The sequence below is a fragment of the Pezoporus flaviventris genome, unplaced genomic scaffold (assembly GCF_033815535.1).
Source record: "Pezoporus flaviventris isolate CSIRO_AGI_PZ_B2104156 unplaced genomic scaffold, CSIRO_AGI_Pfla_v1 ptg000031l, whole genome shotgun sequence".
NCBI lineage: Eukaryota > Metazoa > Chordata > Aves > Psittaciformes > Psittacidae > Pezoporus > Pezoporus flaviventris.
The window spans coordinates 67698077-67725047 of record NW_026892579.1 but is presented as its reverse complement, the minus strand read 5'-3'; the positions used below and the strand labels follow the sequence as shown (position 1 = coordinate 67725047).

General features: G+C 48.7%; 1 protein-coding gene across 2 annotated transcripts in view; it reads left to right on the top strand.

The window, feature by feature from the left end:
• The window catches only part of SPTBN1 (spectrin beta, non-erythrocytic 1), a 94354-nt gene that overhangs the window by 35108 nt on the left and 32275 nt on the right, over positions 1-26971 (top strand). For both annotated transcript variants that reach the window (XM_061461674.1, XM_061461675.1), the window contains exons 2-16: positions 5779-5930; positions 10439-10612; positions 11681-11772; positions 12622-12702; positions 13439-13554; positions 14518-14630; positions 15240-15427; positions 16413-16530; positions 17503-17661; positions 18256-18558; positions 19357-19510; positions 20078-20948; positions 21071-21208; positions 21813-22569; positions 22811-23013. In XM_061461674.1, coding sequence (XP_061317658.1) covers positions 5779-5930; positions 10439-10612; positions 11681-11772; positions 12622-12702; positions 13439-13554; positions 14518-14630; positions 15240-15427; positions 16413-16530; positions 17503-17661; positions 18256-18558; positions 19357-19510; positions 20078-20948; positions 21071-21208; positions 21813-22569; positions 22811-23013 — 3619 coding nt within the window. The remainder of the gene's footprint in view (positions 1-5778; positions 5931-10438; positions 10613-11680; positions 11773-12621; positions 12703-13438; positions 13555-14517; positions 14631-15239; positions 15428-16412; positions 16531-17502; positions 17662-18255; positions 18559-19356; positions 19511-20077; positions 20949-21070; positions 21209-21812; positions 22570-22810; positions 23014-26971) is intronic.

The following is a 26971-nucleotide window of genomic DNA, read 5'->3' as shown; positions in this document are numbered from 1 at the left end:
CTGCACGCTGGAAGTCGTTTTACCTGCGCCAAACCTTCCATTGCCGTCCCGTTTGAGAGGGAGTCAAGGTCACTTGTTGCGAATGCGGTTTGACCGGTATGAAGGGAGCAGGCTGGCTCCAGGCTCTGTTTAGAAAGCAGGCAGCTGCCCAGGTAACCTTTGTCACAGCAGCCGTTAGTGCTGCGGTTACAAGGAGACTTTCCTGCTCTAGCGGAAGGTGTCCCTGCCCGTGGCACGGGGTGTGGGGGGGAACTGGATGAGCTTTAAGGTCCCTTCCAACCAAGCTGGGAGCAGCTCCTGTGTGAAGATAGGCTGAGAAAGTTGGGGCTGTTCAGCCTGGAGAAGAGAAGCTGCGTGGAGACCTCAGAGCAGCTTCCAGTGTCTGAAGGGGGCTATAGGGATGCTGGGGAGGGACTCTTCATTAGGGACTGTAGTGACAGGACAAGGGGTAACGGGTTCAAACTTAAACAGGGGAAGTTTAGATTGGATCTAAGGAGGAAATTCTTTCCTGTGAGGGTGGTGAGGCACTGGAATGGGTTGCCCAGGGAGGTTGTGAATGCTCCATCCCTGGTGGTGTTCAAGGCCAGGTTGGACAGAGCCTTGGGTGCCATGGTTTAGTGTGAGGTGTCCCTGCCCATGGTGGGGGGTTTGGGACTGGATGATCTGAAGGTCCTTTCCAACCCTAACTTTTCTATGATTCTACATGGGATAGCAAAGGAGTCAAGGGGACCCATGTGTCTCTTACCCAGCTCCTGCAGCGTGCATTCCCAGGGCCAATCCACTGTTACACTGTCCCAACCGGTATAGCTGAGATGGGACAAGGAGGATGGTGTGTGTCACCCCTTCCTTCTGCCCCACACTGGGGACGCAGCCACTGACCCTCCTGTCTCTCAGGAAGTCACCTACACTTAGGCCAGGTTATTTTCTCATCACCCCGGAGGAAGAAGCGCCTCTCCCCAGGCAGACGAGGGGCTCGATGCCTGCCGGTGCCCCCATCCACCCCTGCTTTGTGCTCATTCAGAGCACAAGCTCCCGTTTATTTACCGCACTGCTAAACAAAGGCTCCGTGATGTCCCGCAATCACAGCGCTGCAGTTTCCAAGGCTCCCCGTGCCGGGGCTACTGGCGGGGGGGGTTTCCGCAGAAAGGAAATTTCCTTCCCAGTGTTGCCTCAAGATAAGTTGGATTCTCCATTATCGATCCCGCCGGCAGCGCAGCTTCCGTTTCCCTGCTGGGCATGTTTTGCATGGGGCGCATTTCTCTTTACCCTTGGGAAGCTGATGTTTTCACAAGCTGCAGGACGCGCCGAGCTCCGCCCTTACCCTCTGGTTTCAGTTAATCTTCACCATCTAAACCTGGGCTTTTGAGAGGAGGAAGGACGTTTGTCAGAACGATCGCATGAGATCCAGAAATAGCGCTCTGGGGCCTGTCGCTGATGTTAAATCCCTGGTGTCATCGCTCATGGAGGCACCTGGCCCTCAGACTGTGGGTTTTTACACAGCGCTGCATGTGAAAGAGTCACGGTTGTGTTCTGTGCCCAGCCAAATGTGTCTTCTGAAACATAGAATCATAGAATAGAGTTGGAAAGGACCTAAAGATCATCCAGTTCCAACCCTCCTGCCATGGGCAAGAACACCTCCCACTAAACCATGGCACCCAAGGCTCTGACCAGCCTGGCCTTGAACACTGCCAGGGATGGAGCATTCACAACCTCCCTGGGCAACCCATTCCAGTGCCTCACCACCCTCACAGTAAAGAATTTCCTCCTTAGATCCAATCTAAACTTCCCCTGTTTAAGTTTTGTTCAGTTTGAACCCGTTACCCCTTGTCCTATCACTACAGTCCCTAATGAAGAGTCCCTCCCCACCATCCCTATAGGTCCCCTTCAGATACTGGAAGCTGCTCTGAGGTCTCCACGCAGCTTCTCTTCTCCAGGCTGAACAGCCCCAACTTTCTCAGCCTGTCTCCATACAGGAGGTGCTCCAGCCCCTGAGCATCCTCGTGGCCTCCTCTGGACTTGTTCCAACAGTTCCATGTCCTTTTTATGTTGAGGACACCAGAACTGCACACAATGCTCCAGGTGAGGTATCAAGAGAGCAAAAGTTCATTGGTTTTAATTCTGTGCTTGTTTTAACCTGAAACCCCAGAGCTTGAAAAATAGAGTTTATCAGTTTGAAAGGGCTGATAAAAGCGTTGCAAAAACCTGCAGTTGTTGTGAAACACCGTGTAGAAATGCTCAGGGGAGGTTTTAACATGCGCAGTTCCCGTCACACCGCTTTCCAAGTGGGCTTGGTTTGTGTTCCCACGCTGTGGGAGCAACACAGGAGTGAAGCGAGGTGGGGATAGGAAAGGCTGTGCCTTACGCGAGACCCCCTGGAGCACTGCATCCAGCTCTGGGTCATGGAGCTGATGGAGCGAGGCCAGGGGAGGCCATGGAGCTGCTGCGAGGGCTGGAGCAGCTCTGCTCTGGAGCCAGGCTGAGAGAGCTGGGCTGGGGCAGCCTGGAGAAGAGAAGGCTCCTGAAGGGGAGACCTGAGAGCAGCTCCAGTGCCTGAAGGGGCTGCAGGAAAGCTGGAGAGGGGCTTGGGACAAGGGATGGAGGGACAGGCCAAGGGGAATGGCTTGAACCTGCCTGAGGGGAGACTGAGCTGAGCTCTTAGGCAGAAGCTCTTCCCTGTGAGGGTGCTGAGGCGCTGGCACAGGGTGCCCAGAGAAGCTGTGGCTGCCCCATCCCTGGCAGTGCTCAAGGGCAGGTTGGACACAGGGGCTTGGAGCAAGCTGCTCTAGTGGAAGGGGTCCCTGCCCGTGGCAGGGCTTGGAGCCGGAGGAGCTTTAAGGTCCCTTCAACCCAAACCACGTTGGGGTTCTCCCTTCTGTTGTGCCTGTCCCCAGTAGTGTCAGTGGGGGATCAGAGCTGCTTTTGCCCCATCAAGTGCATGATCCAGGGCCCTTCCTGGGTGAGTGAAACCACGGCAGCTGTGCTCTGAGATTCTCCTGCTGTGTTTCCGTGGTGTGTGAGCAGGGTGAGGCGGGTGCTGCAGAGGATGGGTGGGGATCAGGTGAGAGGAGCAAAGACGAGAGCGGAGGCAGAAAAACCACCCCGAGCCCTTCAACCTCTGCTGTAAACAGGAAATCAAGGGCCACAGAGAGCGAGAGGGGAGGAAAGGGGAGGCAGGAGGGGAGAGGCAGCACCTGCTCTTGAATCAGGCTGAAGAAAACACGTGTGACAGCACCTAGCATCAGGCACCGGAGCACTGAGAGCCTCCAGCCGGATGGGAGATGGTCCCTGGTAATTCAGGGTGCGTAAGGATGCTGAGGCAGCCCAGAAGAGGAGGAGTCACTGGGACTCTGTCAGGGTTCATTCCCTGGATCCCACTGCTTTAAGAACACACTTTTACATGTTCTTTTAGGGCCTCTCTAGGGCAGCCTTTTTGGGTAGGTGCCCCTGGGCTGTCAGAAGGACCCATTTCCCCCCTCCTGAAAGGGCTGCCTGGGGTGATCCCTGTTGACATCCTTTGACCAGCTTGATCCTGCGCTGGTGCTGGTTACCACAACGGCACCAAAGTTTTCGCACCCTGGCTTGGCACCTCGCTGTGCTTCCCCCATCGCCTCTTCAGTCTGTTCAGAATTAGGCCCTAACCCTTCATCTTCGTTCACTAAAACCACGTGGATGTGCTTTCCCCACCCATTGCTCTCATTGTGAGCCCAGGCTGGGAGGGCTGTTGATAACCCCAACTTCTGACCAAAGGCTGTTTAATGGGTGGCTTCGGGATGGTATTTGGTAGCTTTTCTGTTTAACAAAACATTCTCTATTTCCAACTCTATTTTTGGGATCCCGTACATCCACATTTCTCTTTGGAATGAGGGTAACCACAGGGATCCCTGAATGTTGTGCCTCTGTATAGAGACCACAGCGATTAAACAAGCAAACTTGCTGAGCTGTTTTGGGTCTAGTTCAAGCTGCTGAAGGGAGATGTGGTAGTTGCTGTTGGAATTCTCTTTGAAAAGCACCAACTGTTGCAAAGTTTTCCTTCTGCGACTCATTTCAAGGCAATATTTTAACTAAAAAGCATGGATTACTAGACAGGCAGAGGCTGCATTCCCAGGAACTTGCTATAAATAGTGCAGAAGATACATATTTAAGGTTAGTAGGCTATATTTAAATCATTCCTTGGATGGACAACTATTACTACGAGTCAGATGCGTTGGGTTTTCTCTTCTTGGACCTAAGATAGAACAAGCTGTGTTGTTGCACCACTGGTATGAATTGCAGCATGGGTCTGAGATGCTGCAGCTCTCGAGTGCAGAGATAATGCTTGTGGTTCTGGTGTTGCCGTGGTGCAACAAGCTTTGGGCTTTGCGACCAGCTGCGTGCTCTGCTCACACAGTGCTGCCTGTTCTTTATGACTGTCATTCTTCTATTATTCCCTTGTGGTTATTGCTGACTTCCTGCTCGCTTCCTATGTCACAGCGATCCCCTGCTTCAGAGGGAGGGCCAGCAGGAGTACCGCAAACTGCCAGCTCGTGGAAGCACATCTCTTTTATCACCAACCCTCCCTTTTATCTCTTTCCAAGCCTCACTCATGCGTTTCACACCTTGTCGGTCCGTAAAAGCTGTTACAAACGGGGCAGCTTCAGCGCTTTGGGTTTGGTTGCGTCTTAGCACATGGGTAGCAAGAGTGTGTTCAGAAGTGCATGGGAGGAACTGAAATCGTAGGGTGGGGTTTGTGCAATTGGGCAAACTGCCACTGACTGCTGGCGTGCTCTTCCTCCTCCTCACCCCCCTCCTACTGCCTGATTTCTTACTGTCTCCTTTGCTTGTTTCTCAACCTTCTGTCCTCTCCAGCCTCAGCTTCTTTTCCGTTCCTAGCCCGCGTTTGAGTCAGTCCAAGTGTGAGCACCTGGTATTAACGCCTTTGGTCTGCAGCAGTTCCCAGCTCAGTGAAATGACTTTTGCTAACACAGCAAGGCCCCGTCGCAAGCCCTTGGCTGAAGAATTTAACCACACAGATGTATACTTTCTGCCCGAGAGATCATGGCTTGGCAGATCACTGCATAGAGGGTTCTGAACTGATGTGGACCTTAGTGGGGCTGTGCATTGGTAGAGCTCTTGTAGCCAGCGTTTTCATGTATAAACAGGTGTGAAAGACTGGGAAGGTGGAAAGAACCCATTTGTCTATGGCTTTAAATAATGCAGCTCTACTCGAAACATGCAGTTATGGAGAAGTTCATGTTGACATAGCGTAAATACAGTTACCAATGCTGAACCTGCACAGAAGTATTGGAGTAAGGGGGAAAAGTAGATGGGAAGCTTTGCTCTCTGCTCTCTTTTGGGTCTGTCTTAATCCGAGATGACTTCTGGTGACTTCAGGGGACCTGCTGTGGGTTTGTGTGTGTACCCAAGAGCAGAAGTCGGGCTGTGCTTCCAGCGGTGGAAGACAACACCTGATGAATTCCTGGACAGTTTGCTTGGTCTTAACAGGCTTTTACAGTGTAGCTCTACGACAGACCTCCTTACACGTAGAGAAAGCTGCTTACCCGAGCAGCAAGTCAGTCTGCAAGCTGCCCTTGAGATGCGTTCCACAGAACTCCCACTGACACTAGAAAATGTCATGAAATGGGAAGGAAGGTGGAATTTCAGTGAGAAGTTCCAATTACTTCAATGTTTGTGCTCGGACAAGCCATAGCTTTCATATAAGCCATGTCTGAGCATCACGTTTTCACCTAGGTACCTGAAGTGTGCTTCGTTTTGAGTGACTCTGTATTGTTTTCCCACCAGATGAACGGGAGGCAGTTCAGAAGAAGACTTTCACGAAGTGGGTTAACTCCCACCTGGCCCGTGTGTCATGCAGGATTACGGATCTGTACACCGACCTTCGGGATGGAAGGATGCTCATCAAGCTGCTGGAAGTGCTCTCGGGGGAGAGACTTGTAAGTGTTCACTCATGTTCGCTGTGGGGTTTTGCTCTGGTTTTGGGTGGGTTTTTGGTGAAGCCTTGGCTCAACTGAACCGCAGCAAAACTGAGTATTGAGGGTTCAAAAGAAGTCCATTGGATCCAGACACCATTAAAGCATCACCCTATTGGTTTCAGTGGGAATCAAAGGAATCGTAGACTCACAGAGTGGTTTGGGTTGAAGGGACCTGAAAGCTCCTCCAGCTCCAAGCCCTGCCACGGGCAGGAACACCTTCCACTAGAGCAGCTTGAGCACTGCCTTGAGCACTGCCAGGGAAGAAAGGAACCTTTGGAGGAGTTCTCCTTGTGGTGTTGCACCTGACTGCCCAGCAGTGCTCCTGGGTTACTCATTTTGCTAGGATAGGTAAGGCTTGGTTAGGGGACTGTCTGAACTGAATTTAAATGGTTCAGATGCTATCTTTGGGTATGCTGAGAGAGCCCCGATACCTGCACAAGGGGGTGATGAGTAAGAAAATGCCTGTAGTGAAAGATGCTGATGCATGACAGGAAACCTGGGTGTCAAGAGAAAAACTGAGTATCAGGGAACAGGTACCAGCTGTTCCTGCAGTTCCTTAAATGATGGCTCTGCTCTTAGCTGCCTAATTTACAGCAATCTTTTCAAAGACAGACGGGTCTTTAGCTAAGACCCAAGGCTACATGAGGATGCGACAGTGTAATCGCTTGTCATCAAGCCTTCCTATTAATGGGAGCTCCATGGCTTAAGACTCTGGTTAATGAATTGAACATATGGGCCACAGCATGTGTGTATACAGTGAGGCAAGAGAGGAAGCTTTCTGAATGCATCTGGGAAGGTAAGGAAGCTCTGACGTGTGTAGAAAGAAGTCCCCTGTGTTCCTGAAGGCATCTGTGGATGGAGGTGTCTAACCACAGTGTTTGCCAGCTCCAGTTTGCTCGAAACCTGTTTCTCTGCCAAATCCTTTGTTTCAGTGAGGTGTCAGGTTTGAGCTGTTCGCTGCAGGTGGCTGGTGTTATTCATACAGGTATATTACATATATTCACACAGTGACAGGTAATGGGTTCAGTCTTAAACAGGGGACATTTAGGTTGGGCATAAGGCAGAAGCTCTTCCCTGTGAGGGTGCTGAGGCGCTGGCACAGGGTGCCCAGGGAAGCTGTGGCTGCCCCATCCCTGGCAGTGCTCAAGGCCAGGTTGGACACAGGGGCTTGGAGCAAGCTGCTCTAGTGGAAGGGGTCCCTGCCCGTGGCAGGGCTTGGAGCTGGAGGAGCTTTCAGGTCCCTTCCAACCCAAACCAGGCTGGGATTCTATGAATAAGCAAGACCAACGTGCCCCATTAGTGGCATGTTTGCTGTCTGAATCCTCAACCTCTGTTTGAATCCCCCCATCTGCCCGCCAAGGCTGGGCTTTCAGTGTCAGCCCGGCAGTCCCATGACTCTCTGTGTTTCAGTGACATCTTTCTCCCCAGGATCTGAACATGCAAACAGGGCTTACGCAGCCCTTGGGGTGGGGAGAATGCTGGGTCTTGCATCATGGTTTGGGTATGGGGCTGGCAGCTGCCTGCGCCGCCACAAATTCCTCCTGTAGCTTCCTTATCTGAGGATGGAGGACAGCAGTCTCTGTTTGAACAGTGCATTCCACCACACCTTCCTCTGCAAACACACCGCAGATAACGCAACGCACTAAACCTGCAGACTATTACACACAGCAGAACTATTCCAGGAGGACTGGCACGTAGCATCCACTTGCTGGTGTTCTCCAGCCCTTTGGAATTTAGTTTAGCTGGTACTGGTGAGGCTCTGACATCTCCTTCACCCAAGCAGAGCTCGAAAGGCAGGCTCTTGTACAGAATCAAGACACGGAACATCAAATGGTTAGCAAGCAACAAACAAACGCAGGAAGCAGCCTGGATAACTGTTTTAATATGGTGTGCTCACTGCTGCAGCAGAACAAACAGGAATTGTTTTCTCTCTTTTGAAACTGGGAATCAGAGTGAAGCTGGAGCCATATTCCTGTGGAGCAGAGTCTGGGATCTGGGCTAGGAACCAGGCAGCAGGGCTGCTCTTTGCCCTTTGCAAGACCTCCGGCCTCATTTGCACAAGCCCTGCGCTTCTCAAAGGCTGGTGTGGTTTTTGGGGATGAAAACCCAGAACCTTTGAAAACCTGCTGGAGAAACCCAGAAGGAGAGCACCCAGCAGGGGCAACATCTGCATCTCCCTGTCTTTGCTCAGCTTGAGTCCCGATCCAAGCCTTTTGGCCAGACCTTGCTACACAGAGTTCCCTGCACAGCAGAGTGTTTGCAAGGAAACGGATAGCATGGGGAGGTCTCTCTGAGCAAAGTGGGAAAGGATCCAGCCAGGATGCAAAGTCAGTCGTGATTTTGTTTGCACAAGTTGTTACCCAGCTTGTCCCAGACAGCTCAGAACTGTTTCCAGCAGATTAATAAGCCTTTAGCTCAGTTTCTTCCATAGCTAAATAAAGGATTAGTGAATTCCTAACAATTCCTGGGTGCTCCAAGGTCGAACGGTCCGAGCCCATTCTCTGCAGTGAGTTTTCTGTTGGAAAAGGGAAGATTTTTGATGTAAGACAATTTTTCCTCTGGTTGATGCCGGGATCTGTGTTAGCCCAGTAAATGTGAGGGTTTACTCATTGTGAGGCTGTGCAGGACAGCGTGGCAGGCACAGCCACACCTTGCGTGCTGCGGGTGCTCCTTCCTCATTTTGCTGCAAGGCAGTGGGTTAAACTGGGCGGGGGGACACGACACAGAAATGGAACCTTTGGTCTTCTTGGGGTCCCTCACATTGTTTTGGCCAGGTCATAGAATCCCAGCCTGGTTTGGGTTGGAAGGGATCTTAAAGCTCTTCCAGCTCCAGCCCCTGCCACGGGCAGGGACACCTTCCACTAGAGCAGCTTGCTCCAAGCCCCTGTGTCCAACCTGGCCTTGAACACTGCCAGGGATGGGTCCCTGCCCATAGTGATGGATCTCCAGTTGGTTTTGGCCAAACACATAACCTCACTCTTGCTCCCGCTCACACCATGGCTCCTCACCCTGCATGATGGGGACATGGAATCTGTGCCTCTCCAGAGGGACTTTTAGACCCCAAAGCAGTGGCAGGCTCCTGGGAACTCTTGCCCTTGCTGGGAGTTGCAGGTTGACTTTGTCTGCATCATGACCCAGCCGTGGGAGGAGAACTGAGCTACCCGAACGCTGAAGTGAAACCGATGACCTCTGGGGTTTGTGTCCTGAGGGCATCCTTCTGGCAAGCGTCTCATAGAATCATAGAACAGTTAGGCTGGAAAGGACCTTAAGATCATCCAGTTCCAACCCCCCTGCCATGGGCGGGGACACCTCACACTAAACCAGCTCACCCAAGGCTCTGTCCAACCTGGCCCTGTTTAAGTTTGAACCCGTTACCCCTTGTCCTATCACAGCACCCTTCCACAGGCTGCTGTTTGCAGGGACCATGACACGGCTCTGGCTGAACCCTTCCCCTTGGACCCAGTCAGGATTTCCATGGGCAGTTGATTGCATTCACTGCAGGAAGCAAGGAAGTTAGGTCAGGTGGCTGCGTACCTCTGGGGAGGTCTGAGCACTGAACAGGCTGTTCAGCTGCAATCCTTGTCTGCAGAGCAAAGTGCCTTCAACTTCGTGTGGGTTTACAGCAGACTCTGTAATATATATATATATTCTCTATATAATGTATATGAACATATATTCATGGCTTTTTACACTGGACCTTCATAAAGCTGTGCTCTGTTGCTGTGGCTGATTTATTATTATGGGTTTTACTTTCTTTTCCTATGAAGAAGGAAATAGGAAGTTAAAATGCCTTGGAATAAATCTCTGCTATTTTCACACGATTTATCCCACTTCAGCTGACAAAAACCCGGTGCCATTTGTTTGGTGAGGAGTTTTTTACAGCCCAGATCTGAGCTGCCTTTTTGACAAGTGCATGTCTGCATTTGCAGATACTCTGGAGCATTCATTACCAATTCCCTTTGCTGCCTGCCTCCACCAGTTATCAGTTTGTTTCATATCTCTATCTTGCAGAATCTCTTCAAGTGTGGGAGAACTTGTACCGGAGGCAAAAAAGCATCTTGGGAAACTATAGCAGGTGTGGCATCATGAGCCTTACAAAATCATTTCTCTTCCTGTCCTGCTAGGGAATGAATGCACTAGAGAGGAAAACTGGAGGAAGCAAGCAGGGAAAGCCCTTTGAAAGGCAAATGGAATGGGCTCCTGGTGTGTGTGGCTCAGGTCTGGGATACTGGCATTTCCCCCATGGGTTTGACATGTGCTGCCGTTATCCTTGTGTGAGTGCATCATAAGATGCAAGGAGTGGTTTTGTCCATTGAATTTGAAGAACGGATGCACGTGGCATTGCTGGCTGGGAGAGGATAGGTGATAATGGTGACCCACCTGCCTGCACTCAAGCGTTATCAAGCACTTTTGGGTTTTCCCTTCCACCTACATTAATGCATACTTTTCTTCTTCCTTTTACCTTCTAGCCTAAACCAACTAAAGGAAGGATGCGCATCCATTGCCTGGAGAATGTTGATAAAGCCCTCCAGTTCCTGAAAGAGCAAAGAGTGCACTTAGAAAACATGGGATCCCATGATATTGTGGATGGGAATCACAGGCTGACGCTTGGCCTTATTTGGACTATTATCCTGAGATTCCAGGTAAATGCCATAGAGTCATAGGATGGTTTGGGTTGGAAAGAACCTCAAGATCATCCAGTTCCTACCCCCTGCCATGGGCAGGGACACCTTCCACCAGGCCAGGTTGTTCCAAGCCCCATCCAACCTGGCCTTGAACACTGCCAGGGGTGAAGTGTATGTATGCATACACAGATGGACACACATTTGGGCTTTCCATGGTTGGTTGTAATGTGTTTTGTTGGGCTTTTGAAGAGCAGAGTGCTCCCAGGCCCTTCACAGCTATCACCTAAATCTAATCCTTAGGATTAAGTTAGTCTTCATGATGCTGCCAGTCTGCTGTAGCATCCAATGGGAGCTTCCTGTGTGGAGTCATATAAGTTTACTTTGAAATTACTCATCAATAGGAACCTCTCATAGACCTCTACACTCTTGTGGACCTCGGAGGCAGTAAATATCATAGCAATAAATACCTAATAACTGTAACAGTCTGTTAAAGTTGGTGTGGCTCAATGTCTTCCTAACGTGAAAGTGTCTGCCTATCTTCCTGTGGCACTTCACTGAAGCTACAGTGTTCTTTTTACAAAGCAGTGAACTGTATCCATAAAATAAGATCTATTGGTCCACATGAAGTAAAAAGTGGTTTCCTTTTCCTCCCTCTATTTTTAACCCTTTTCCTCTCTTTAAAAGCTGGAGGACAGCCTACAATGTGGACTAGCAAATTGTGATGCTGCTGACACTGGTAGCTGTTATACTCCCCTCTCCCACAGGAAACACCTCGCAGGGTGAACCCATAGTGCTGGACAGGGCAGGGTTTGCCTTGACAGCTGGAAATCACTTTGCTTCATGAAGGTTAAACTGGTCTGTCAGTGGAATAACCTAAACAAAGAGTAATCCCCAGTAAAATAAGGGCAGCAGAAGCTTTTTGATCTGAATGCTCTTAAATGAGGAAGAGCATTCACCTTCTTCCCCCTGCCTGTCGTCATAGCTTTCCTTTGGTGCTTGTATTCTGCTATAATTCCTTTCACCTTTTCAAAACAGGCCAGCTGTGTTTTCACAGAGAAATACATAAAACCTCTGTGTTCATTTCAGATCCAAGATATCAGTGTTGAGACTGAGGACAACAAGGAGAAGAAGTCTGCTAAAGATGCTCTGCTTTTGTGGTGCCAGATGAAGACAGCCGGGTGAGTGGGGATTCAGGGATTCTCTCTGAAGCTCTTAGAGCGCTCTGAGAGTTCACTGAAATCATTTCATGTATCTGTGATGAAGTGGAGCCATCCAAGAGAAGCGAATTGAGGCTTACAAGTCAGAAAACTCTGAAGTTATTGTATTAATGCTGTGGGATGAGCGTATCAGGCTGATAGCCATAGAATCATAGAACCCCAGCCTGGTGTGGATTGGAAGGGATCTTAAAGCTCGTCCAGTTCCAACCCCCTTCCACGGGCAGGGACACCTTCCACTAAAGCATAATCCATGAAGATATAGTAACATGCTGACTCTTTTTCACCCTATTCTGAAGAAATAATGATGCTTCAGATGTTTGCCACCAACTTTTCCCTCCTTCCATGTCTATGGAAATATTTCCAAAGTGTCTTTCTCTGACAGCAACTTTCTTGCATTATTAAATCTCCATTTGTAGACATTCAGTATGTTTCCCCAGGAAACTTAATGTCCCTGTAATGACTTGGGGCACTTCAGCATTATTCTAGACTTGCAGGGATTTGAAACCTCACAGCTGGGGCAGCAAGTTATAAAGTAATAGCTTCAAGTGATCGCTTGGAAGGACATGCAGAGCTTTTGTCTGGAATGCATTGCAGCTCTGGGGGGGTTACAAGAGCAGATGAGGTACACTTGCCTCTAGTCAGCCTCTGATGAGAGGACAGTCATGATGATAGATCGTCCATCATGAGATGCTGATATCCCACCCTTGGGTTTACAATAAAGGTGCCATTCCTTATTGTATGTAAGAAATCAGCTTTTAATGACAGAGGATGCTGTACTAATAGTGCTCTCCTTGCTTTTTGTCCCATCAGTTACCCCAACGTCAACATTCACAACTTCACAACGAGCTGGAGGGATGGGATGGCTTTCAACGCACTAATACACAAGCACAGGTACGTGTGGGTAAATGTCTTTCTGGGGTTTGAAAGCCTGGACTGCTGCCGTGTGCATGGGGGTTTGCAGTTACTTTGCAGCTTGGTTTGGAAGTCCATGGAGAGGAGGAAGTTGAAGAATTAATGGGAGTTTTACAGCAACTTGCCTTGCTTTAGGGCTTTTACAGCTCTTGTGGTCACTGTGAGCTCGTGTGGGCAACAGCATCCCGTGTCAAAACCGGTTGTGTTTGGTTCCAAGACAATTACACCCATCATTGTTTTGGTCTGTGACTGACCAGGCTGGAAGAGAAGTTCTTGTACCTGTTGGGTAACCAGTGATGGGTCTGGTTGCCAGAGTTCAGGGTTGGGAGGGAACCACACACAACAGCAGCCTGGAGGGGAAAGAAATCATAGAACCATGTGGTGCTAGACTGATGTGGCTGGGATGCTGCTCCTTGGCGAGCTCAGTGAGGTTGTTGGGGTAGCTTGCACACTTACATGGGCATAAGGAGAGACTGGGTGATCACAACTCTGTTCCTTTCTTCTCCAGGGTCACCTTCACTGTTAAGCTGTCCTGTTTCTCTCCATGGGTTAGGCTGTGCCGTGGCATGTGCTAGGTGTTACTTATCCCTTTAATACTGCTGTTGAAATACACGGGGCTACTGGGCAAGCACAAGGGCGTTTCTGAGGTTTGGAGAGCTTGGTTCATGTATCTGTTGTGCTTTGGGAAATCTGAAGAATTTTCCCTCCTGTCTAGGCCTGATCTGATTGATTTTGACAAGCTGAAGAAATCAAATGCACACTACAATCTGCAGAATGCTTTTAACCTCGCCGAGCAACACCTTGGTCTTACCAAGCTCCTGGACCCCGAGGGTAAGAATTCCTGCAGTTTCAGCTCTTTGTGGGCTCTTTTCTCCACCCCTCCTTGTTGCAGGGCACAGCTTTGTGATAGCTTTTTAGGTTCAAGAGCAGCAGGATGCCGCTGCCTGACCTGTGCAGCCAGGGAGGGAAGGAGAGAATGGAAGACGTCTCCTGCAGAAGACTGAGCACTGGCAGCAGGAGAGCCTTTAATCCTGTGTTTGTTTTGCCCTATCTGGCAAGATCACTGGTCTGGCTGTGTATACACAAAATCATCCCAGTTAGAGGCATCCTTCTGATCCACCCTGAGAAACACCTTCTGTGAGCTGGGAGGTGAATGATGTCAATTCAGCACACAGTTATCACCTCCTGACAGTGAGTTATCACAGCCTGACAGTGAGTTCCAGCCTGTGTGCATCGAAGGCTGCTCCAGTGCTAGGACAGGAAACTTTCTCATCCCAGGGCTGTGTGTTTGGGCAAGTTGCTTCTTGCTTATTTCCCAGTGCCTCTGAATTGCTGCAGGAAAGGAATTTGTTTTCCACCTGTTTCTCCCAGATTTGCCCGGACAGACAAACCCTTTGGTTTGAATTCCTCTCTCTGAATGCTGACACAGCACCGAAGTCCTCAGTTAACTCTGTTCTGTCAATGCACGCTGACACTAGGGAGGTTTTTGGCCATGCACAAGCTGTGGCAAAGCCTGGAGCCTGACTCAAAGGCCCACAGCCCACAGCCATGCGCCGTAACCACACTAAGAGGGATAAAGCATCACTTCCTAACGGCAGAGTACAGTGCTGTGCACCACCAAGTGATCCAGACCCAGCCCAAAGCTGCCCAGCTTATTTCTGATCAGGACAGAACTCCTGGGAGCTGAACTGCCCCTGACCCCACCTCTCGTGGCTCGCCCTTGCTGCACGATTTGCTGTGTTGTTTTAACCCCTGCACCCTCAGCTGCTAAGAGGACTCCTGTTTGCGTTGCAGATATCAGTGTTGACCATCCTGATGAAAAGTCAATCATCACCTACGTGGTGACATATTACCACTACTTCTCCAAGATGAAGGCTTTAGCTGTCGAAGGAAAACGTATCGGAAAGGTTTGCAAGTTCCAATAGAAAATTATGAGGAAACAGTTGAAATAGTACTGATTTTATGTATTTTCCCCTCTTTTGGGTGTTAGGCTTTTTAAAGTCCCCTCTATGGTAGGTTTTGGCTTTGGGTTTGAGTGTGTTTTGAATGTTAAGCATCCCCATGTGACTGCTAGCAGTTAATTTGCAGCTGCCTCGTATTAGAAACCATTTGGCTGGAGTTTTCTTTTTGCTTGTTCATTTTGCATCATTGCTGCTTTTCCTTTCTCGTTAACTGCTCCTCACCCTCTGGGTCCTCTTGGCTCTTCTGGAGCCCAGAGAAGTCCCTCATTTACAAACTGTGCATTCATTCTCTGCCCTTTGGCGAGGCTGCTCTCGTCTTTGCAGCCAGCAGACTGAACATGAATCCTTTTGTAAGCCTCTGTTGCTGGGGTTCATGGGAATTCAGGGCTGGAACACACAAACCCCTCATTCCTCAGGGATCCCAGCCCCTGTGGCGCTCAGGAGCGGGCGGTCTGATTCATAAATCAAGTCTCCCAACAGAACCTTTTCTGTAGCTTGGCTTGAAATGACAGAGGAGCGCTGCCCTTGTTACTCACATTGTGCTGCTCCTGGCAGGTGCTTGACAACGCCATCGAGACAGAGAAGATGATTGAGAAATACGAATCTTTGGCTTCGGACCTCCTTGAGTGGATTGAGCAAACCATCATCATCCTCAACAATCGCAAGTTTGCCAACTCCCTGGTTGGGGTGCAGCAGCAGCTCCAGGCGTTCAACACCTACCGCACCGTGGAGAAACCACCCAAGTAATTCTCAGTCTTGGCTTACAGCACCAGTGGCCTGGTTTTGTTCAGTCAGCCGCTGATGTTGCAAAGCACCAACACATCCAAGTAACTTTAATCTCGGCTTAAGGGTTTATTTGTGCGAAGAAACCCAGCTATCGCGTTTCTTATTGGCACTCAAGCGTTGCTGCTTGGGGCCTCTTTGCTTTGTGCTGTTCAGTGGGCAGATAACCGCAGCCTGCAGGATCTCAGGGTCCTGGGAGCTCGCACGACTAAGCCTGCCTTACAGTGTGAGTGGTAGTAGCATGTTAGTGTAGCAGCATCACCAGTCGTGCTTGCTAGCAGTGTATAATTCCAATGCACTGCTATTAAAAGAGCTTACTGCTTATCCAACATCAAGAGGAAGTGTGTCTGCTTTGTAAAACATCCCTACGCTTACTAAAACTGATACAGCCAAAGCTGGGCAACTGGTTTCTGGAAAGCCTCTTTTTAGCGTTCTGACATCAGATCTGTTTGTTGTTTTTGTCTAATAGGAGTTCTAATGGATAATAATCACAACCCAAAGCATTACGGAGTACCCAGACATCTAAAACTGCAGGCTATTCCCTAGTGCCTATGGGCTTTGTTTATTTCCCAGGCATAAAACCAAGGGAAAACAGTGGGAAGAGTTTACTGACTGCAGTGGGCTTTAAATAAAACTTCCATTCCATGTGTTGATAGAGTCAGCTGGGACAGCACATGTAATAGAAGAGAAATAAAACGCAGTCTTCTGTCCCCCAAGGGGCTTTAAATCTAAACACAGACAAGTGGCTTCTGTGAACTTTCTGTTGCTGTGACCCAGCTGGTGCCAGGGGATGTGGGGGCTTTTTCAGTTGCTTTCACACAAGAGGAAGGTATTTATCTGAGTGCTCCATTCATAACACCAGTCATTGAAAGAAGTGCTTTGCTAAACCTGAGGAGCAGTGAAAAGCTTTATTGTAACTCGATTCTCCTGCCAAATTCTGTTTAGATTTACAGAAAAAGGGAACCTGGAAGTGCTGCTGTTTACCATCCAGAGCAAAATGAGAGCCAACAACCAGAAAGTGTACATGCCAAGGGAGGGCAAGCTCATCTCTGACATCAACAAGGTAAATGGAGCCAGCTCCTCCTGTGCAACTCAGGATTTGCTTCCTTTCAGTCTCTCTCTCAGCATACTGGGAAGAAACACATTCGCTGTCTCCAGTCTCAATATGGGGACATAAGGGGCTGTTGACCTTTTCCTATAGCTTGGACTCCCTAATCTAAACGTGGGTATCCTCAGATCTTCTGTGCTGGAAAGATGCTCAGTCACTCTAGCCAAGATCTCATGGTCCTGCCTTGCTCCTCCATGCTCCTGGCTATTAGGAATACTTGGGTTTAGGCAGTTCCACATCTGTTAGGAATTAGGGGAATCTGGGGTAGTTTGTGTTTAATTATGGGCATATTTGTTGCTTGTAAGATGATCTGAAAGGTCACTAGCTGGCTTTCAACAGGCTTCTAAGACTTCTATAATACTCATGTCACACATGTGAATAGCTTGGGGCTTTGGGTGGAAAAGGGCTTGTATGCACCAAAAGTAACCAAATTCTGCAGTTGTGGGGCTTTTTCCCTAGTGGATGTAGTAAGGAACAACAATTGTGTGTTGATTTTAGAGGTGAGAGGACACCAAGCTGTAACTCCCATTTCCTAAAGGGTGGGGGGCAGAATCTGCTTATTTAGGAGCAGCACTCAGGAGATTTTGTTCCTTTAATAAATACTCGCTCACACATTTAAGCTGGGCTTGCTCAGGCTTTGTTGGAGGCAAAACCCAGGTGAACTCAAGAAAACGTATGAGATAAACAAGTCCTCTATCCCTTGCTCAGAAAAGCAATGAATGGAGAGCTGATCTCAAGTCATACTCTTACATTAGCAAACCCCAGCCAGAGCAAACCAGGTTGGTTGGCATATACCTAAATAAGCAGTGTAGTGAAGCTTGGCTGGAGCGGCTTCAGTCCCGATTCCATGCAAAGCGGCTGGGATTTATCATATTCCGATCAGAACGTGTGTTCAGAAGGTGCGTGTTTTCCCCTTCATGTCTTCAGGCCTGGGAGAGACTGGAAAAAGCTGAACATGAAAGAGAACTGGCACTGCGGAACGAGCTCATCCGACAGGAGAAACTGGAACAGCTCGCGCGCAGATTTGATCGCAAGGCAGCTATGAGGGAGACGTGGCTGAGCGAGAACCAGCGGCTCGTCTCTCAGGTGCTGCGTTCACTGCGTGACTCACATGGTTCCCAGCAGTAATTATAGGATCCAGAGCTCGCCAAGAGGCCATGTCCTCCCCTATACCTCCTGTTTTACTCAATCTGTGTATATGTACGCGTGTGCAGATGTGTATTTAGTGCACATACCTTGTATCCTATCTTTAATGCGTTTGGATGTACGTTCCTTGAATCTGTCAGGCTGTACTCAAGGGATACTGATGTGGAAATACCTACCCACAGTCAAGATTTTCTTTATCTGAATATTGTGGCCAATTCAGTGGAATTAGCCCAGGATTCAATTTTATCTTTCAATATTAGAGATTACTTCAAAAAACCCCCAAAGGCCCATCCTAATCCTGATGGCCACCATGAGTCTTCCCTCAGAGGCAGTAAGTGATATCCCTGATTGTGTCAGTGGTTCTCTGGTTATCGGAGATCTCTTGTATTTTATTAAAGAAGGCTTTTCGGAGCATTTTGAGGTCCCAGATTTGCTGATGAGTGTATTCTGCCCCACCAGGAATCAAGTTGGAGTTTGCCAGTAGGGGTTATCTCCTCAGCAGCCATCACTGAAGAAGTGTCTCTGTCTTTACAGGATAATTTTGGCTTCGACCTCCCAGCAGTAGAAGCTGCAACAAAGAAGCACGAGGCCATTGAAACTGATATTGCAGCATATGAAGAACGAGTCCAGGCCGTGGTTGCAGTTGCAAAGGAGCTTGAGACTGAAAACTACCATGATATTAAACGCATTACTGCGAGGAAGGACAACGTTATCCGCCTCTGGGAGTATCTCCTGGAGCTGCTCCGGGCACGGAGACAGCGCCTGGAGATGAACCTTGGTCTGCAAAAGATATTCCAGGAAATGCTGTACATTATGGACTGGATGGATGAGATGAAGGTGGGTGTCAAAACGTGGATCAAATGCTCTGGAAAGGTGTAGATGGTAAATCAGTTAAGGTTCATTTTACCCCTCTGATTTAATAGACAAGTGCAGAAGATCCACAGTCAGGAGCAGAGAACAAATTCCTTATACCTTCTGAGGATTTTCTAAAGTAGAGATTAAAAACAAGTAAGGAAAAAGAGCAAGTTCACTCCTATAAAGAGCTACTTTTTAGCCTCAAGCCTGTCCCATAAGGGTCAGAGGCTTCGGTCACAGCGCTTGGGTAAGGAGGACAATTTTGGTTGAAAGGGAACGAAATCATCTCTCTCCATCACAATTTACATGGGGAACAAGTCACCTCCTCACCTCTGTGCTTTAAAAAGCATGCATTTCTTCCTGTCTGTTCTCCTGGGAGCTGGGAAGGGAAAGGACCATGACTTTGTTCCTGTCCATCGGCCAGCAGAACTTGGAAGCTGTTGGAGGAAAGAAAGATGTGTGCAGCTCAGTGGCAGCTCACAGCACCTGGCCTGAGTGCTTTTCGATGGTCCTGCTGAGCTAACTTAGCTCCATGTCATCCTAGACTGAAAACTGCATTGAAGAGCAGTCAAGTTCTTCATGGGTGCCAATGATCTTAAAAACATTGGCTCAAATTCCTGTCAATCAGCCATGTCTCTGCACATCTGCAATAGTTCTCTTTATGGGCCTGGTGTTTCTCTGCATTTACTGTCACAGCAGAGAACAGGGTAGTGCGTGGAGTCATTAAGAAGCAGCTTCTGGCCTTCAGCCCATTTTACTTGTCTCTTCTGTTTCCATCAGGTGCTTCTGCTGTCTCAAGACTATGGCAAACACTTGTTAGGAGTTGAAGACCTGCTACAGAAGCATGCTCTGGTGGAAGCTGACATTGCAATCCAGGCTGAGAGAGTGAGAGGGGTCAATGCATCTGCTCAGAAGTTTGCCACTGATGGAGAAGGTAACCAGCAGCCAACGCATCCTCCTTTGTCTTAATTACGTAGGAGCTTATCTCTAAGCCTCATTAGTTCTGCAAGGCACGTTAGGTTCAATCAGCACCAGAGGACATTCCAGCTTCCTTTGTGCCTTCTTTATTGTGTCAATGATTAATTTGCCCTGTACCTGCTCAAGAATTTATTGTTGCATTGTGTGGTGCCTGGGATGTCACGCTCCGAACCAGCAGCTGGTGTAACTTTGTAGTAGTCACCATTAATTCTCCATTCTGTGTTTCTAATATAAACCATACGGGTTATTCGACCTAATCTGGGATTGTCCCAGTTTATGCTAAACATAAGAAATTCCAGTAAACCAGGGCCATTAGCTAGGATAAATGGTCATTTTGTGCAGGTGTGTGTAAACCTGGAGCAGTGAATTTTGTTTCACTGCAAACAGTCCTGAATGTCTTTCCTTTGGGGTTTCTTATTGTCTTCATGCAACAAGCAGTATTGCACGGTATTTTCTGATGTGTGTTTTTGTATGGTGGAGCTTGAATAGTCCAAGTTGTAACGTACGTTCCCCATCCGACCAGGTTACAAGCCGTGTGACCCACAGGTGATCCGGGACCGTGTGGCTCACATGGAGTTCTGTTACCAAGAGCTGTGCCAGCTCGCGGCCGAGCGCAGGGCACGCTTGGAGGAGTCCCGGCGCCTCTGGAAGTTCTTCTGGGAAATGGCTGAAGAAGAAGGTTGGATCAGGGAGAAGGAGCAGATCCTCTCATCTGATGACTATGGGAAGGACCTCACCAGTGTTGTCCGTCTCTTGAGTAAGCATAAGGCGTTTGAAGACGAAATGAGTGGCCGTAGTGGCCACTTCCAGCAGGCGATCAAAGAAGGTGAAGACATGATCGCGGAGGAGCATTTTGGGTCTGAGAAGATCAGAGAAAGAATTAAGGATATCCGGGAGCAGTGGGCTAACTTGGAACAGTTATCTGCCATTAGGAAGAAGCGTCTGGAGGAAGCCTCTCTCCTTCACCAGTTCCAGGCTGACGCTGATGATATTGATGCATGGATGTTGGACATCCTCAAGATTGTCTCCAGCAATGATGTTGGCCACGATGAATATTCCACCCAGTCCTTGGTCAAGAAACACAAAGATGTGGCTGAAGAGATTGCAAGCTACCGGCCAACCATTGACTCTCTTCATGAGCAGGCGAAGGCTCTGCCACAGGAACACGCCGACTCTCCAGATGTCCAAGGCAGATTGTCTGGAATAGAGGAAAGGTACAAGGAAGTTGCTGAGCTGACTCGGCTGCGGAAACAGGCCCTGCAGGATACCCTGGCTCTGTATAAGATGTTCAGCGAGGCAGATGCTTGTGAGCTCTGGATTGACGAAAAGGAGAAGTGGCTGAATAACATGCAGATTCCAGAGAAGCTGGAGGACCTGGAAGTGATCCAGCACAGGTGAGAATGTCTTCAGCAGGAAGCTTGGGGAATACTGAGTGGAAGCTCTTTACACCAGCTGCCCGTGGCTCAGGTTCTCTGTGTGATCATTCATTGTTTGGTTTTTTTCCCTCCCCTCTCAGATTTGAAAGCTTAGAACCAGAGATGAACAACCAGGCATCCCGTGTGGCAGTGGTGAACCAGATTGCTAGACAGCTAATGCACAGCGGCCACCCGAGCGAGAAGGAGATCAAAGCACAGCAAGACAAGCTCAACACGAGGTGAGTTAAGGCCTCGTGCTCATGAGCAGGACACCGGCTGAAACAAGGACAGTGGGGTCATTTCTGCTTCTTAGATGTGTTTTCAAAGACACTCTGATACTGTTACCTGAAGTATATTCAAGGTAAGTGTTCAAAGCTTCAGAAGGAGAGAGAGCTGTGTCTTTCGAATATCCGATTAATAGGTGGAGTTTTGCTCTTGACTTCAATCAGGTCCTGAGTGGTTTGAGAGCTGGGAATTCACTCTGATGGCTATTATAAGAAACCAGTGTAATTTCATGTAAACTCATTTTCTTGGCTTCAAAATAAACCAGGAGAGCACACTTAGGGTGAAAATGAGATGCACCATTTAGGGTGAAAATGAGCAACTTTTCACTTGAGGAAGAATTATACTTTTTAAGGACTCAGTGTTGCTGGTGCTTGTTGTATTCTAATATACACCATGGTTCGGTTAATGGTTGTTTTCTGTTGATGATATGGGAGGGACTGAAAAGCTATGAATAAGGTTATTTCATGGCTAATGTGAGCAACTGCCTGCTCAGCAACATCAATGTGTTTATTATACACAAACCTCAATGCCTCTGCTTTTCTCTCCTCACAATTGCAGATGGAGCCAGTTCAGAGAACTGGTAGACAGGAAGAAGGATGCTCTGCTCTCTGCTCTGAGTATCCAGAACTACCACCTCGAATGTAATGAAACCAAATCCTGGATCAGGGAAAAGACCAAAGTGATCGAATCCACACAGGATCTGGGTAACGATCTAGCTGGGGTGATGGCCCTGCAGAGGAAGCTGACGGGCATGGAACGTGACCTGGTGGCCATCGAAGCCAAGCTCAGTGACCTGCAGAAAGAGGCGGAAAAGCTGGAATCAGAGCACCCCGACCAGGCCCAGGCCATTCTCTCACGGCTTGCAGAGATCAACGATGTATGGGAAGAAATGAAGACCACCCTTAAGAACCGGGAAGAGTCCCTCGGAGAAGCAAGCAAACTGCAGCAGTTCCTGAGGGATCTGGATGACTTCCAGTCCTGGCTGTCCAGAACCCAGACCGCGATCGCATCCGAAGACATGCCGAACACACTGACGGAGGCGGAGAAGCTGCTCACTCAGCATGAGAATATTAAGAATGAAATCAACAATTACGAGGAGGATTATCAGAAAATGAGGGACATGGGGGAGATGGTGACCCAGGGGCAGACTGATGCTCAGTACATGTTCTTGCGCCAGCGCCTGCAGGCTTTGGACACTGGCTGGAATGAGCTCCACAAGATGTGGGAGAACAGGCAGAATCTCCTGTCCCAGTCTCATGCCTACCAGCTGTTTCTCAGAGACACCAAGCAAGCAGAAGCATTTCTTAACAACCAGGCAAGTGGTCCAGATACACCTATTACATTTGCCACGTTAGCACCATATACTGCAAGTAAAAACCAAACAAGTTCGCTTGGCAGGAAAGCTGCAAACAGATAAATTGCCCTTTTTAAGCTAGACTTTGCTTTTTTACCTCTTAGGAGATGTTTCTTTTCACGTGTGGTGAATCTGTTGTTGGAGCAGAAAACCCATCCCGAGTGTAATCCTGTTCTCTCTCTGCTTTATGCTTTAACCACAGGAGTACGTTTTGGCCCACACAGAAATGCCCACTACCTTGGAAGGAGCAGAAGCTGCTATCAAGAAGCAGGAGGATTTCATGACCACGATGGATGCCAATGAAGAAAAGATCAATGCAGTTGTAGAGACTGGCAGGAGGCTGGTTAGTGATGGGAACATCAACTCGGATAAAATCCAGGAGAAAGTGGACTCTATTGATGACAGGTAAGGTGGGAATGCTGGTAAGATGTGTCTGCTCAGGCTTTAATGCTGTTCCCTGAGAGCTGACCTTTTACCAGACTCCAAAGGCAAAGCAACGTGTTGGAAAATGCCTGTTGCAGGCTGTTTTCTTTGTCCTGTGGAAAAATAGGAATTGTAATGGTTCAAAAATGTGCCAGGCTAATCTCAGTGAACTTTTACCTCTCCCATTTTCCAGAGACTTCCATGGTAATGAGCTCACTACCCCGAATTTGGCTATAGGAGCATTGCTCTTGGAGTATTCACAGACGTTATGTTACGGTGGGAGCTGCAGCAGTTTGCTCTGTCTGGTTCCACAAGTCTTAGTTTTCCTCTGCTACCTCCTGGCTGATTTCATTAGAACGCTGTATTCCTGCCTGTCCTCTGAGGAAGGAATGTGGCTCTTCAAGAGTGGAATTGGCATTGGATCCACCCCACCCGCCTGGCTTTGATCCTTCCAGCTTGTCTGGCCCTTCTGAGATCAGATTAGGAAGCCCTGGTACAAATGTGTCTTTCATCCCAGAACAAGTCTTTTGCTTTGTCTCTGTAGCTGTGGCATGGATGTAATAGAGCATTAAGTGTTCCTTTTTCTTTGAAAACCAAATGTTCGGGTTGGATGGCTCTGATTCATGGCTCTTTCGGCTTTGGGTTTGAATAACAGTGGAGTCTTTCAGTGTGCTTTTCAACCACGAGTATCAGAACACAGCAGTAAGCTCATACAAACTTTCATGTCAGATGTTACTGAGCACCCTTCTCTCAGGCGTGCATCCTCCCACAGCTGCTAGGCTCAGGGTTATCCAGATGCCTTTATCTCCAAGGAGAAGGTGAACTGGAGCAGGTCAGAAGATGATGTGCCTTTCCTGTTTTGGTGTCTCTCTGTCTATGCACCCACCTCAGCTGTGCCTCATGGCTTCAGGAGAGGTGGATGTTCCCATTCACAGAGCTTGCTGAGGGCCTTTGAGCCCCCTGACAACCTGACCCAAAGGATAGTGTGAGGTGTGAGTGTGATAGTGTGAGGTGTCCCTGCCCATGGCAGGGGGGTTGGAACTTGATGATCTTAGGGTCCTTTCCAATCCTAACTATTCTATGATTCTATACCCTAGGTTTTCATTCTCTCTTTAACCAGCTTGACTCTTTTTAGATCCCAAAGACAATCTGCACAGGCCAGGAAGAGGTTATGTGAGAACAGTCAAGGGGAAAGCTGGGAAATCAATTTTCCTTATCTACCCCCTGACTTTCAATGTCCTCTGCTGTAAGTTTTCCCATCCGCTTAGGAAAGCAGGAGGACTTGATCCTGGCCTTCTGAGCATGTGTCTTCTTTCTGCAACTTCCGGAATATTAGAAGACAGCATCCAAGGATGCAGTAGCAAATGATCAGCTGCTTCTTGCAGCCCTTCCTGGGGGCAGCTTCAGCCTCCACCCTGCTGCAGGGCTGTGATGCTCTAGTGACTGTTTCCCCTAGTGCAGCTACTCCTCAATGTCCCCATTGTCCCATGCATCCCAGCTGGCCACCTGGGCTGTGCTGCCTGTGGGCCACGTGCTGGAGGTTCCTCCTCTGAATGGAGGCAAGTCCTAGAGGCTGGAGTTTATTAAAGCCTACTGCTATTTCCAGTGTATTTCCTCAATTCCAAAGCTATTTATGCGGAGCTCTGCAGGAGCCATCCGGTGTGCTGCTCTTCAGGAAATCCCTGTGATGGCTCTCCCAGTCTGTGGGGCTGATAAGCCTCCAGAACAAAGCCTTAGGGCTGGGTGCAATGGGAGTGGTAGCAGAGGAAGCCTCTTTGGGTTTACACAAAACTGCTCTCCCAACCAAGCTCCACCTGGATGCTTAACAAAGGAGCAAAACAAACAAGCACAAGTATGTGCAGCGGCTCCATGCTTCCCATACGGGGTTCTTTGTAGTGCTGAGCATTGTTAATCCTGGTTTTCAGATGCTTTCAAGCTATTCCAGAGCAGACCCCACTGTCCATTGGTAGAGCAGGGAGACCCTGCCCTGAAATGGTCACCATCTAAACAGATTAAGAATCATAGAATCAACTAGGTTGGAAAAGACCTTTAAGATCATCAAGTCCAACCATTAACTCTTACACCTAAGTAACGAAGCTGCAGAAAGCCAAGGTAGGACAGGCTTGAGCTGATCCTGTAGTTCAGGCAACATGAAAGAGAAGGAAAATGTTAGGAGAGAAACTGTTGAAAGTTGGGGTTCTTTAAACCATATCAGAGACAGAAACATGAGCTGAAAGTCTCTTGTAAAGCCAACATCAGAGACATCTCAAAACCTTCTTTCACTGAATCTCACCCACAGAATTTCTCCATCTGGGAATTGCCTATCTCTGCAAAACTGGTTACTTGTCAATGGACAAATACCCAAGTACTGCCCTGAACTTGTCAAGTTATTACTCCGGAGCAAACCATATATACATATATATATATATACACACACACACGTACATATCCTGTAGGGAGACAGGCTGAGAAGATTTGGGCTGTTCAGCCTGGAGAAGAGAAGCTGCGTGGAGACCTCAGAGCAGCTACCAGTGTCTGAAGGGGTCTACAAGGATACTGGAGAGGGACTCTTCATCAGGGACTGTAGTGACAGGACAAGGGGTGATGGGTTCAAACTGAAACAGAGGAGACTTAGGTTAGACCCTATGCAGAAGCTCTTTGCTGCGAGAGCGCATCAGGCTGAGGACAGAGAGTGCAGAAGCAGAGTGGAGTAGGAACACAATCTTTTAGTGCCGTTCACAGGGAAGAATGAATGGGAATAAGGACATGGAGAAGGGGAGGAAGGGAGAGGATGGGGTTGAATAAAGCTATCACTACTAGCTTTTCCAGCTAGGAAAGGAGCTGGTCTGCCTGATGCTGCTGTCCCTGCTTTGCTGACTTCTGCTGTGGTTTCTACCAGCCAGAAGGGAAGCTTTTCCTCCTCCATTTTCTCTTGGAGCAGTGTAAGGGGGCTGCGGGCCTACATAGGGCTTCTCTGATTCTGCAGTTGAGATTTGGTTTAAAGGCAGTGGTAGATGTGACTCACATTGTGACCTGGGCCTTCACCAACTGCATCTGTGCAGCTTCCTGCTCAGCAGAGGACAGAGGTCAGTTTTGTTCTTGCCCATTCAGAGAGCAGAGTGTGCCTCTGGTTTGCTGGAGCAGCTAAAGAAGGTAAAGCTGCCTTGCCTGTATCTCAGTGTTCTCAGCAGGCAGTTACAGTCACACTATGTGTAAGATTCATTACCCCTGCACCAGCCTGGAAACCCACAGGTTTACAGTTAAACCGCAAGTGATGCTGTCAGCTTCCAGCCTGGTTAGCACCCGGGGGCCTCCAGGGGACAGCATGGGAACATTGGGCAAACCTTATTCTACCTAAAGCCCTTCTGACACACTGCTGGTAGTAAAGGGTAGGGAAAGCTTTCTGGTGGTAGGGGGAGTTATGCACAGTAAAATCCCTGTCATAGAATCCCAGGTTGGTTTGTGCTGAAGGGACCTTAAAGCTCATCCTGCTCCAATCCCTGCCACGGGCAGGGACACCTTCCACTAGAGCAGGGTGCTCCAAGCCCCTGTGTCCAACCTGGCCTTGGAGCTTTTAAAGGATTTAGGGAAACATGAACGAGGAATTAGTCATGTTTGGTTACAGCCAGTCTGGGGCAGGAGAACAGACCAAGTGACTTCTTGAGGCCCTTTATTCCCATCAATTCTGTGATGAAATACAGGGATTCCTGCCTGTTCCAGCAGCGTCCATCCTCAAAACACTGCAACCACATCTTCAAGCATCCACTTTAAACCTTGTTACAGTTCAGCCCTGTTCTTCCTCATCTGCCAGTCTCACTCCAGGTTGCCTTGGACAACCAACCGACCTTTTACAGTTAAACAGCTCTAAGAGCAAAGATTGCATTTGTTATGCCGAGGACTGAAAGAAAAGCAGTGTCATCCTCTCTTTGATGCCCTGCTT